Raw genomic sequence first — 12,951 nt, 5'->3', positions numbered from 1 at the left:
CGTTGACGTCAACCCTTAGCGCTGCGTCAACCCTTTTATTTTATTGTTCTAAACTTTTAAAGGGTTGGCGTTCCTTTTATTTTACTATTATGCATAATTTTTTAAAAAAGTATTTTCAGATGAAATAACGCCAATATTTTCGTAATTTGGACATAAAAATAAATTCAGACATAAAATTCAATAATCATAATATATTAATCATAATATATTGATATTAAATATTTATATATTTTTTCTCTCTATAGTACATTAAAAATAAGTAATACTGAAAACTTAGTTTTAGTTTTTTAAGGTTGAAGATAAGAGTAATTTAGACATCCTCTCTTATAAAATGGTAAAAATGTTTAGAGTACAAAAATGTGATATAAATGTATACGTAAATTCAAATGAGGGTAAAAATTTCAATTTCGCTTATTTTAATATACAAATATAATTATTTAAATGCAAATAATTTGACTTAATTTTATTTTAAAACATACGATAACTGCGTACCCAAATAATCTAACCGCTCAAATGATAAAACCCCAGATCCGAGGGTGGGAGATTATTCTTCCCTATAATGAGACGGCATTGGTGTCTCTGTCTGGGAAACATAAAACGCAAATGGGCGGCAAGAACCTTTACGCAATTACGTCCGTGATCCTTGTCTTGTTCTTCCTAAGTATTTTTCTCTTCTCCAAACGCAGTCTAGAGCCTTCTATCTCTTTTCACGGGGACTTGTTCCCTCTCACAGTCCTTGTTAAGTCACCTGAGTCCGACTTTGACCCGGGCTCCGTACCACTCAGCCCATCAACAAATGCGACCATATCTTTAATTACTACTCAAACTTCTGAGAAACCGGAAATTGAGTCCTTTGAGAATGTTAACCCACCAACAGAAGATTCCATTACTTGGACTTCTGCTAAAAATGAGAGTGGTTTGGCTAGTGAGTTTGAGAAACTTCACATTTGTAATTTTTATATGGGGAGTTGGGTGAGAGACGAAGAGTATCCAATTTATAGACCAGGTTCGTGCCCCTATGTAGACGAAGCATATGATTGCCAAACCAATGGACGGCAAGATTCCTCATATCTCAGATGGCGATGGAAGCCTGATGCTTGTGATCTTCCTAGGTATCTTCTTCAATCTTTCTATAGTAGTAATCCAATTTGGTCTTTAATTAGACTTTAAAATCATAAGGGTCTTTTTACAATTTTTTATAGTTTATTTTCATGTTAGCCCATCAAAGTATAATTTCAATAAATTTACAATAAACAGATAGGAACAAATTTCGAGTTTATAATCATGTAAAAGGGGAATGTAAATTCACGGACAAACACCTGTGATTTTAAGTTGCATATTGCTTTCAAGTTCTATATTAGTTGATTTGTTGTTTGATAAAATAGTGAGTCAAGGTCATGATTCATATTCTCTTGTTTCGTTGACAATTGAAAATAAATAAAATTGGTGAATTTGTTTTGGAGGGTGTGGGCAATGAGGCATTTTATGGCCTTAAAGACTTATGTTTTGTAATAATTATACAATAGAGAGCTGACTGCTTGTCATTAGGGAATGAAAAACATACCTAAGTTGAGTTAAAGTTGCACATATTGGTTGCAAGTTTCTTGTTGGTGGATTATTCAATTGTTGTAGTGTTATTTTAGTTTGGTAAAATTAATCTTATTTGAAGCATTAGAAGAACAAATAAGGATTGGGGATACATAATCAATTAATTGCTGAGAAGTTGAAGAGCATGCATTTATATCATGAGCTCATGTTGGAAGGAGGAATTGTTGAACTCATTGTTGATTGGAGCAAGAAGCTATTCATAAAAATCTTTGCAAGACATTGAGATTGAAAATGCTTTGTAGTTAGTCTTGAGCCATAAATGACGATGGAGCCGACATTTGCATAGAGATTATGGCTAATCTCAATTGGCCTAGTTACTCCATTAGTGGGGGTAATTGGTCCCTTGAATTGCATATGTATCTGTAGTGGTTTGGAGTTTATTTGCTGTCTTTGTATTGACACCAGTAATAGTGTATTGACTAGTTGTTTTCTTGTTTCCCATTCAATAAAAGTACACCTTTCCAGCTCCAATAATCCTTTTTTCCCCCCTCTCCTTATACTTTGTGCAAATAATTGTTGTGTTGAGCAATGATTCATAAGGTTGCATCAAAGTGGTATCAGAGTGACAACTTTGGGATGGTTACGACAAGAATGGAAGGACTTATTGATGAATTGGAGCAGGGTTACCAGGGTATGATTGAATGAATGATGATTATGGATTCGAGGTCAAAGGAGATAATGAAAATGATAGAAATAAGGGATTCCATGAGGTAATTGGGATGAGGACATCGGGTGACAAGTTGTTGTAAGTTGTCATGGGCATAGTTATGCATATTACACTCGTCTTCAACTACATTAGGTGACAAAGAATGGTCAAAGTAGTCAGCATTCCACAAGGTTGTCCTAGATTTCAAGGAGGTAATTGGGATGACTGTTGTTGTCATGGATAGGCTATAAGTTCGTTATGTTTAATTGTTTGAGAGTTAAGGTCTTAGGGTTGTAAGTTTTGCTAACATTCAAGTTGTGCGAGGAGGTGTGGTGGATTCAGGGCTACTGTTTTTTCTTTTATAAGTAGGGCATTTAAGTTTTAATTTTAAAATAGTTTATAAAAGAAATAAGGATCGATTTCGCTACCTTGCATAAGGTTCAACCTAAGTACAAATTATACTTTTCCCCCTAGTTTATTATCATTTCTTTTATTACATTTTTAGTTTTCTCTCCCTTCTCTCTTCTCATTCCTTCCTATTTATTACAATGCCTATAGTTCCAAATACTTCCCAAACACAAAATAGACTTTCTTCCTTGAAGTGCTTACTCAAAATCACTTTACAACCTCAAATGTGTTGTGACAGAGTGCATCACTGAATGTGTTGTCAAACTCTGTCACCTCAAGAGTATATATTAACAAACTTAGAGCTTCTTAACTCATTCCCCAAAAGTCTGGTTGCATTTAATGCTAAATGACTTGTATTCTTCATTGTTGTTCAAGAGGGTCTACTAGGTGTTTTCACTAAATACCACCAAATCATCCGTAGAGCTATAGTTTTTGGCACTCCCTTTGAATATGATAAGTACCAATTTATGACCTTGGCCAGCCTGAAGATTCTTTCTGTCTTGATCAAATAGTTCCTTAACAACTGTTGTTATGGTGTGTTCTGAGGTTAGACACCTTTCAAGCTCATTAACAACTGCTCTGTACTAATGTTTCTAATTAATTATTTAGTGTGCACTGATCCTTTTTCTTGACTCTTCTCCCAATGAGCTTAATAGGGCATCTGATCTCAAAACATATTAGAAGGCGTAGTTCTCTATATAGAACACACCATAATAACAGCTGTAAAGGAACTGTTTCATCAAAAGAGCAAAGTTTTTTCTTTTTCTTTTGCTTATTTTAGTAATTTTTTTATCTATTTCACCTAAGGATTGGTCTCACGCCTCAACCTTGACATTGGATATATAGAAGAAATTGATGCACTTTTAATTTTGAAAGTTTAATCAACATTTCTTTTATTAACAGAATTACTTTTGAACATCATGCTTTATCTGCCTTTTATGTTTGTCCCTCACTTTCTTTTAAACATTCCATTAGTATGGTGAAGTGGTGAGCCTCTTGAAAATGAGTAATTTATTTATCCCTTTAGATATGCTTTTGTGTTTGTTCTCTTGTATTTTATGTCTTGATCCATTTTCCTCTGTCCCACTAGCTTGATTGAGTATATATCTACATTGTGCAACTTTCTAAAGGTGTAATGAATGTCTGAGGATTTTTGAAAAAAAAAAAAGTGATGGTGGTAATAAAACTAGATAATGAAACTTATAGTGTACAAGGGTATGAGCTGTAAATGCCAATAGGTGACATATTAGTGGCAACAAACTTAGTATTAGTAGATCATGTTTTTTGATAATTTCTGTACATAAATAATATTATAATTATCTGTATATAATTCTAGCTTATGAAAATAAATAGAATTCTGTGTGCAAATTGAAAAATGAGCACATGTGCAATGTTTCATTTGTTGCTATCAACATGGCATTAGGCATAACATGTATCTTGCCTATTATTTATTGTAAAAATGAGATTAGTTGTGAATTTGTAGCAGGAGTCTTGAATTAATTTACTTTTGGGATGTTTTAGAGAGTTTGGCTTGGTGGGCTGAATTGAGGCCTTGCCAAGGGTAATGGATATTTGTCACTCTCTGACCCTTTTTGGGAGAAATTCAAGATCCACTCAGGTACTCCTTATAATGCATTGTGTCATAATTTTATTATCAGTCACAGTTTTCCCTGTCATAATTTTGGTTAAAATATATGACCATGGCCTTCAATTGGTGGAGGGCCCACCTTTTTAATTATTTTTAACTGGTGAACTTTCCGGCTAAATTTGCTATCATCTTGAAGATTCAGATTTTCTTTTTCAACTTTCTGTGCCTAAAAATGATATTTTCAGTCATTCTTTAGTTTTCCAACTTTGCCAGGACTGGCTTTTTTCCTTTAGCTTTTTGTCTCTTATGCAAATAAACCAATCAAATTTCTGTTTCATCATTGTAAATTTTCAAAAATTTCTCAGTTCCTCTCTGCAGCTTACAACAGGAAAAACAACTGCTTAGACTCAATCTAATTCAAGCTTTCAAACCTAATTGATCACTAAGAGCTTTATACCATATGCATAACCTAAGGCATCTTGTTGCTTAATCTCGTTTCTTTGGAATGTAGATTATCAATATAGTCAGTGAACTTCTAGCCTCTGAATGTAGTGGCTGTTTTGATTCTTCTTTCAGGTGTAGCATTGAATTATTGGAAATGCCAATCTAGAACTTGCAACATCACCTTAACTCAAAGGCCTTATGTTTCACTCCACTTATACATTAGCCAAGTTGTTTTTCCTGAATGTTCAATGCAGTCCTTTTTCTTACTTCCTTTTTTACTCGATTTCTAGTTTAAATGTTTTGGAGTTTATGAGCCGAGAGAGAGAGAGAGAGAGATAAATGAGAAAAACAATTCTATTTCAACTTACACAATTACATGACAATTAACCTCTTCTTATAGGGAAAAAGATCTCTAATTTAGGGAACTAAAATAACTCCTTAAATACAACACAATTACTATCTACTTTATTTACAAGATCTCCTAGCTAAGAACAAGAAACAATATTTCATAAATTAGGAAGTCGAGATTGGGAGAATCAAGAAACCCAATTGGATTTTCCTTTTTTCCACACTCCCGCGCAAACTGACTTGAAGATATCTTCCATAGTCAGCTTGCTAACAAGGCTGTCAAATTGTTTATTGTGCAACCCTTTCATTAGAGCATCAACAACGTGGCTAATAGTTAGAATATATAACATACAAATCACTCCACTATCAATCTTTTCTTTAATAAAGTGCTTGTCAACTTCAATGTGTTTTGCTTTGGTCATGAAGACCGAGTTGTGAGCAATTGCAGTTGTGACCTTAATATCCCAGCACACCTACATTGGTGGAGTAGGAACCTTTATTCTTCTAATATATCCACATAACCTCACAAATTCCATCAGCAATTGATTGAAATATTGAATAAAAAAACCTATTGGATTTTCCTTTTTTCCAAATAGTTATTAAGTTCACTATTTTCATAATTTCCTTTCATTGGTAGGTTTAATGCGACAGACTTTTTGGAGAGACTGAGAAGTAAAAGGCTAATGCTTGTTGGAGATTCCATGAATCGAAATCAGTTTGAGTCACTATTATGCCTCCTCCGTGAAGGCCTGGCTGATAAGAGCAGAATGTATGAGATCCATGGCTACAAAATAACAAAGGGAAGGGGATACTATGTATTCAAATTTCTGGTAATTCAAACTTTATTAGTATAATCTCTTATCTATTTTTAGTTTTTAAATCTGTGTTTAATTGAAATTTACTTCCTTAATGAATTATCTTCTCTTTTATTAAAGCATTGCATTTGCATGTGATTTATCATTGTGGTGGGCAGCTTGTTACTTGGGTCTTTGGACTTTTTGAACAGAGCCAAAGCGGTGTGTGTTGTGTTCTACTATAATTTTTGCCATACCTTGGCCAGAATTTTCTCATTTGCATATAACAGAATGATTATTTAATTATTTCATGATAAACAGTTCTCTTTTTTCTTTTTCTTTTTCTAGCTCTTTTAAAATTCACATTTAAGCATCACTAAGCGTACACAACAGTTCATTTATGCTCTTAGCATTTTGAGGTTGACTTAGAAGTATGTTGAATCAATGGCTATTCTATTATAATTTGCAAGTTCTGTCAAATGCTTGGCAGGACTATAATTGTACTGTGGAATTTGTGAGATCACATTTCCTTGTGAAGGAAGGTACCCGCCTGAATAACTATGGCAGTTCAAATCCAACTCTGTCAATTGATCAAATTGACAAGACAGCCAACCGATGGAAGCAGGCTGACATTCTTGTGTTTAATACTGGCCACTGGTGGGTTCATGGAAAGACAGCCCGGGGGTACGTTTTCAATCTTCTTTCTCATGGTTAGAAACTGAGCTTATTCAGTTCCATGGAGCCAAATTGGTTCAATCAGTATGGTTATGCTAGTCATTAAACTTCAAACACGTTGTTTCTATTGCTGGTGTCTAACTGTTAGAAAATCTTAAGAATAGATCTTGCACCATTTGAAAATTGCTACCATTTGAAGATGCTAAACATAATTTTATGCACACTTCAGCACAAATGTATTTTCCATATTATTTGAAAGGTAATCTTTATAGTGCTTGGAAAATGATTGAACTACTATTGTCCAGCTGAGAGGTATAAAGTTGCATCTAGCTTTCCTTCAAAATGAACTTTTCTAGGAAATTAACTAACATTTGTTTAATACAGGAAAAACTACTATAAAGAAGGTGATTATTTGTATCCAAAGTTTGATGCAGTCGAAGCTTACCGAAGGGCTTTGAAGACCTGGGCAAAATGGATTGATAGTAACATAAAACCATCAAATCAGTTGGTTTTTTATCGTGGATACTCTTCTGCTCATTTCAGGTATTATTTTGCTTCTAATTTTCCTTTAACAGGAATTTTATCTTTTGTTTCTTGCAAATTTCCTATTAAGGAGGAAATAAAAATTTGCAAAATTTAATGGTTTGATTATATGAATATTATTGCTCTCTGTTATGTGGGCAGGACTAGGGGTGTAAACGAAAAACTCAAGTTTGGCTTTTGAATTGAGCTCAAGCTAGCTTTAGGTTAGCTCTCTGAGTTTGTAAGCTTATAGTTCAAGTAAAATATTAATAAGCCCCTTAAAGTTTTGAACTGAATTTGAGCTTGCTTTTGGTTGGTTAGGTGAGCTTGTAAGTTTACTGTTTGGTTCGAGTAAAGTATTAATAAACCCTTAAAAGTTTCAAATGCTACATTTAAACCCCTAAAATCTTGCTCTTAGTAGGTCGACTTGTGTGCTTTTGCTAGCCAATCCCCAAAATTAGAAATTCTTAATATTTTTAAATTTTAATTGACATTTAATTATTAACTATTATTTTTTAATATTTTTAGCGGCCATGTCGGGTCAACCCATGGGTCTTATCCCATAGCCCAAGGCACGATCTTAGCCTACAGGTCTAGCATGACTTGCTTTTTTTGTGTTAGGCCAATGCGAGTTGTGCCAAATTTTTCGAACCAAACAGCTAGACTCCTTTGACATCTTTACATTTGTGAGTAGAAAGCTTTATGGTTGCCTTACAAATCTTTTTCTCTGGAGTATGAATCAATGCTCCAACTAAAAACAAAGCAGAAGAAAAAAAAAGATGATAGGCATTAGCATAAAAGCTCCAAAAAGCAAAGAAAGGAAGCACTGGTGAGAAACCATGTTCCATTCCCTTGCCATAGTGAATACACTGCACTTGTGAAACCATGTTCCATTCCCTTGCCATAGTGAATACACTGCACTTGTGCTTATCGACCATATATTTGTTGCGTAGGCATGTTCTTGCCATTGATGGCTATGAAAAGGGATCGTTCAGAGTGCAACCACAAATCGTATTGTAGATATCATAAAGACATTGAACATAATACAAATCAATGTTGTGCCTTAAAAAATGTTGTCAAGGACCTCCTCAAACAAAACCATTTGAAAATGTCCATCAACAGGCTTTAACTTGCTAGACAACAAGGTACCCAAACAAACCCACAAGAGGAGCCTTGTGGGGAAATCAATGTTATCAGGACAATATTCAATAGGCCATGCATTAGAGGTGAATCTAGAGATGCCCTAAACTAATATGTTTGAGAGGTAATATTTGAGCCTTCATCCAATGTCCTTTCTTTGTACCTTGTCCAAAAAGGCGCTCCAAAGCAGAAATTGAGGTTATGAGCTTCACAGAGGAAGATGTAAAATGGATTCATCATCCGCACAATGATTCTATTCTTATAATTGTCAAGATCAAAAACAACCAAGTTCATTGGGTTCTAGTTGATGATGGCATTACAATCAATGTACTAAAATCAGTTTGCATTCCAAAAGATGGGACTTTTCAGTGTAAACTTAGAGCTAGTAACTTCATTACTATGTGGCTTAACTAGGGATTCACTGGAGAATAATCTTTCTACCAATCACTCTTGTTGAAATGAACAAGGTAACTGAAATGACATACTTTCCGTCAACATTTAATATGGTTATGGGGGAAGTTGCTCATAATAAGATTTAAAATGATTACTTTGATTTACCACCATTCTATAAAATTCCACACTTAACCTAGAGTTGGATGTGTTGAGGGATTGTAGCAAAGTCACATGAATACTATAATGTAGCAATGAAAATAGCCGCCAATGAAAACCAACCTTTAGAGTCAATGGCCATAAGCTGCTAGAATCTTCAATATGGTTCAATCGAAGACATTAGTGAGATGCAAGCATATGAAGACAAGTCCGCTAGTAAGTTTTAAGAAAAGCTAAAAGAGGTCCAAGTTGATAAGCAAAAACCTACTCACGTATTTAAAATTGGGAGTGATCTCAATGACTAGCTAGTTAAGCATTTGGTCAAATTCTTGAAGGGAAATTTAGATGTCTTTGTAGTTTTCTCTTGGACTTATAATAAAAGTTCTAACCAAACTCCTTTTCACGCATCAACAATAAATCCTCCACCCCTAATGAGTGGAAAAGCTTTGGCATTTGCGTTATTTGTCTGGCCCCTTGGACATCCTTTCTTCCTTGTTCATGGATGATAAAGGGTGTTTGTCTCGAATATTGGAGTAAATTAGAGAAGGGACATGTGTATCCTTAACTCTTGCTTAGACACTGTAGAAGCATGGGTGTCTTCTATTAACTCAGATGTCAGAGTGAAAACTTGAGAACTTAACGTAAAAGTCATGACTACTCTAGTAGATGTAAAAGGACCACTATGCCTTACTCATCTTCTAAGCTCAAGAAGTGGTGGACAAACTTCAAATGGATTCATCTAAGTTGTTGTTTAAGGCTTTTCAAAAGAGATTGTTAAAAGTGGAATGCTAAAGTTTACATATAGTTAGATCTATAAGTTGGAGAAGTAAGGGAATTATTAAGGATTTTTTTAAGACAACAAGAAAGTTCTAAATTGCTTTAAGAGATAATTTATAAGCAAAGGCCTTCAGGCAAAAGGAAATCCTCACCATCCAAATAGCCTTGTGTTAGTGATTAAATGAATAACTCTAAAATTATTACAATACACATCTTGAACGTTATGATGGTCGTATAGACAATTGGATGTACCTTGACTGATGCAAATAGGGTGGATATGAGTCGAGTTGAGCTCGATCTTGGGCTAGCTCGAGTCAAGTCAAAATTGACTAAAACAATATTGTTTTGGTATATATTGGTCAAAACACTGTTGTTTCAGTTGATTCAAATGTAGCTTTTCTAATCTCACCTACTTGGCCAGTCTTATACCTCTCAAGTTTGAGCTCAACAACATAAAACCCTTAAACTTGACCTTGAGCTCAAGCTTGCCTAAGCTAAACTCATTTCAGGCTTGTTCGAGCTAAGTTGACAATCGAGTTTGAGCTAACTTGACATGAATCTACCCTTAAATGCAAAAGGGAAATGTTGTTATCACTAACGTCATCATATGTATAAATGTGAACCTTAGTGACATGAACATTATAATGTAGCAATGAAAATAGCTGCCAAAGAAAAGCAACTTGTAGAATCAACAACCAGAAGTCGCTAGGTTCTTCAATCTAGTTCAATCAAAGACACTAGTGTCATGTGGGCATATGAAGACAAGTCTGCTAGTAGGTCTATAGAAAAGCTTAAAAGGTTTGGGTTGAAAAGTGAAAACTTACTCACATGTTGAAAATTGGGAGTGATCTCAATGACTAGCTGATTGAGCATTTAGTCACATTCTTGAAGGGGAATTTAGATATTTTTGCAGTTTTCTCTTGGACTTATGATAGAATTTCAAACCTAACTCCTCTTCATGTATCAACCATAGATCCTCTGCCTCTGATGGGTGGAAAACTTTGGCATTTGGGTTATTTGTCTAGCCCTTGGGATGTCCTTTCCCTTTTGTTCATGGATGATAAGGAGTGTTTGTCTCCAATATTGGAGCAAATTAGAGAATGGACATAAGTATCATGAACTCTCGCTTTGACATTGTAGGGGCGTTAGTGTCTTCTGTTAACTCAGATGTCAGGCAACTTGACACAAAAGTCTTGACTACTTTAACAGATGCAAAAGACCCACGACGCCTTGCTTGACTTCTAAACTCAAGAAGTGGTAGATGAACTTCCAAGGGATTCATCTTAGTTGTTGTTTGAGAGTTTTCGAAAGAGACTGTTAAAAGTGGAATGATGAAGTTTGAATGTAGTAACATCTAAAAGTCAGAGAACTAAAGGAATTGTAAGGGTTTTTCTTAAAGACAACAACAAGAAAGTTGTAAACTGCTTTAATAGACAATTTATAAGCAAAGGCCTTTGAGCAAAAGAAAATACTCACTGTTCAATAACGTTGTGTTAGTGATCCAATGAATAGCTCTGAAATTATCACAAAATACATCTCGAAGGTTATGATGGTCGTACAGACGATAGGACATGCCTCGATTGATGCAAACAAGGGTGGATTCGAGTTGATCCGAGCTTGATCTTAAGCTAGCTTGAGTAAAGTCAAAATCAAATAAAAAAATGTTGTTTTGATGCATATTGGTCAAAATAATATTGTTTCAGTCTATTCAAATTGAGATTTTTTAATCTCATCTATTTGGCGAGTTGAACACCTCGCAAGCTTGAGTTCAACATAATAAAAGCTTTGGGTTTAACCTTGAGCTCAAGCTTGCCTAAGCTGAGCTCATATTAGGCTTCTTTGAGCTGAGTTGACAATTAAGCTCGAGTCAACTTGACTTGAATTAACCCCTAAATGCAAAGGGAAAATGTTGTTGTCACTAACGTCATCAAATGTACAAGTGTAAACTCTTGTCATCCACATAAGAAATAAGTAAAGAGTTTTGAAGTCGTAATCACACTTAAAAAATTGAGAGCAAATGTTGTGCAAGGAGATTTAACCCTTAATAGTTGTACCTTGAGCAACATGAGTTGCCAACTAGTAGATATTTGATATGCACCTAATATCTCAACAACCTAACACCTTATAGTAGATGCGTAAACAACTCATGCCAAAAGCGTGTAGATAAATTATGTTGTCTAGACACATAATTGCATAAGGCAAATACATGGATTCCTATCTTGATGTAGTAAGCAGAGATAATCTTCTCCAAATAGGAAAATGTTAATGCTATTTGATCATAGCTACGTGTTCGTCATCAGACAAGGTATTCTAATTGTTGGAAGAGGCATTTGGATATAATCATTATTTTGCTGACCAAGTTAGTTGTGTCGCATTAATGCAAATAAGATGTGTTGTTCTAACGGCATGTTGAATGCAAAGTGACTAAACTAATCAAAGAACACATTGCGTTAAATGAATCGATGATACACAATTTTTTAATGGGACAAATATACAAGCTTGGTAAAACCTCCAGACACCGCGTGCCTTTTGATCACAACAACATCCTTTTTGACTTTTTCTGCTAGGATCTGTTTTTATCATCTCTGGAAATTTTCCTTAGAAAGAAAAATATTTCTTTCTAATTATTCTTGGAGAACACATTTTAAAAAAGAATAATAATATAAAACTGAATGTAGCTTTTGCTCATACAATTGAACCACTTAAAAATTTCCTTTTACTAATTTATAGCTTTTGTTAATTACACACAAACATGCTCCACTGAACTCGCACCACAACTATCATGTAATATTTCTGGATGGTTATGCATTTTCCCGGATCAAACACTATCTTATCCTTGAATTTCTTGGAAGGCCATTCTGTGAGGAGACATAAGAAAGATGGTAGTAGTAATTTAATGCATCTATTGTTCTGGTTATCGGTTAAAGTGTTGCTGATTCATTAAAATTGTTTGAAATAGAGGTGGAGATTGGGACTCAGGTGGTTCGTGCAAGGGAGAAACCGATCCAATATTGAGTGGAGCCATCCTGGAATCGTATCCTTTGAAAATGAAGATAGTGGAGGAAGTGATTCAACAAATGCAAGTTCCAGTGATTCTATTAAACGTCACAAGGTTGACCAATTTTCGCAAGGATGGTCATCCCTCTATCTATGGCAAGACAAAACGTCAAGACTGTAGCCATTGGTGTCTTCCAGGGATTCCTGATGCTTGGAATGAACTTATTTATGCCACACTGCTTTCCCAACAAACAATTCCTGGTAAAAGTTAATTTGTGTTGTAGAATAGCTTTTTCTCTGACAATTATTTTTAAATATAATGAAATTGCCCAATCAGTTGTTTAGAAATTACATGGGTTTGTGATTTTCCTCTTATGGTAATAATATATTTGTCAAAATGTCTTCACATATTTAGATCTTTTTAATTTTATTTATTTATTCTTGAAGAATAAATA

At 34.6% G+C, this 12,951-nt stretch overlaps 1 protein-coding gene across 2 annotated transcripts; it reads left to right on the top strand.

Annotated features, from left to right (window-relative positions):
* The first annotated feature begins 537 nt into the window (after positions 1–537).
* LOC123194072 (protein trichome birefringence-like 5) lies at positions 538–12,906 on the top strand. Of its 2 annotated transcripts, XM_044607210.1 has the most exons (6): positions 538–1,112; positions 5,680–5,872; positions 6,327–6,520; positions 6,896–7,054; positions 7,196–7,257; positions 12,459–12,589. In XM_044607210.1, the coding sequence occupies exons 1-5, from the start codon at positions 604–606 to the stop codon at positions 7,233–7,235; spliced, it is 1,095 nt and encodes a 364-aa protein (XP_044463145.1). In that variant the 5' UTR covers positions 538–603; the 3' UTR covers positions 7,236–7,257; positions 12,459–12,589. The 2 variants fall into 2 exon arrangements, with proteins under 2 accessions (XP_044463145.1, XP_044463144.1); XM_044607209.1 differs by lacking the exon at positions 7,196–7,257 and having other exon boundaries at positions 540–1,112; positions 12,459–12,906.
* Positions 12,907–12,951: the final 45 nt, after the last annotated feature.

The sequence above is a fragment of the Mangifera indica genome, chromosome 13 (genome assembly GCF_011075055.1).
Source record: "Mangifera indica cultivar Alphonso chromosome 13, CATAS_Mindica_2.1, whole genome shotgun sequence".
Classification (NCBI taxonomy): Eukaryota; Viridiplantae; Streptophyta; class Magnoliopsida; order Sapindales; family Anacardiaceae; genus Mangifera; species Mangifera indica.
Note: the sequence above shows the minus strand (reverse complement) of the source record. Positions and strands in the feature narration are given on the sequence as shown.

Coding starts and splice junctions, on each gene's coding strand:
- LOC123194072 (XM_044607209.1), top strand. CDS start 604: ATGGGCGGCAAGAACCTTTACGCAATTACGTCCGTGATCCTTGTCTTG. Junction 1,113..5,679: donor GATGCTTGTGATCTTCCTAG/GTATCTTCTTCA, acceptor TTTCATTGGTAG/GTTTAATGCGACAGACTTTT. Junction 5,873..6,326: donor ACTATGTATTCAAATTTCTG/GTAATTCAAACT, acceptor AATGCTTGGCAG/GACTATAATTGTACTGTGGA.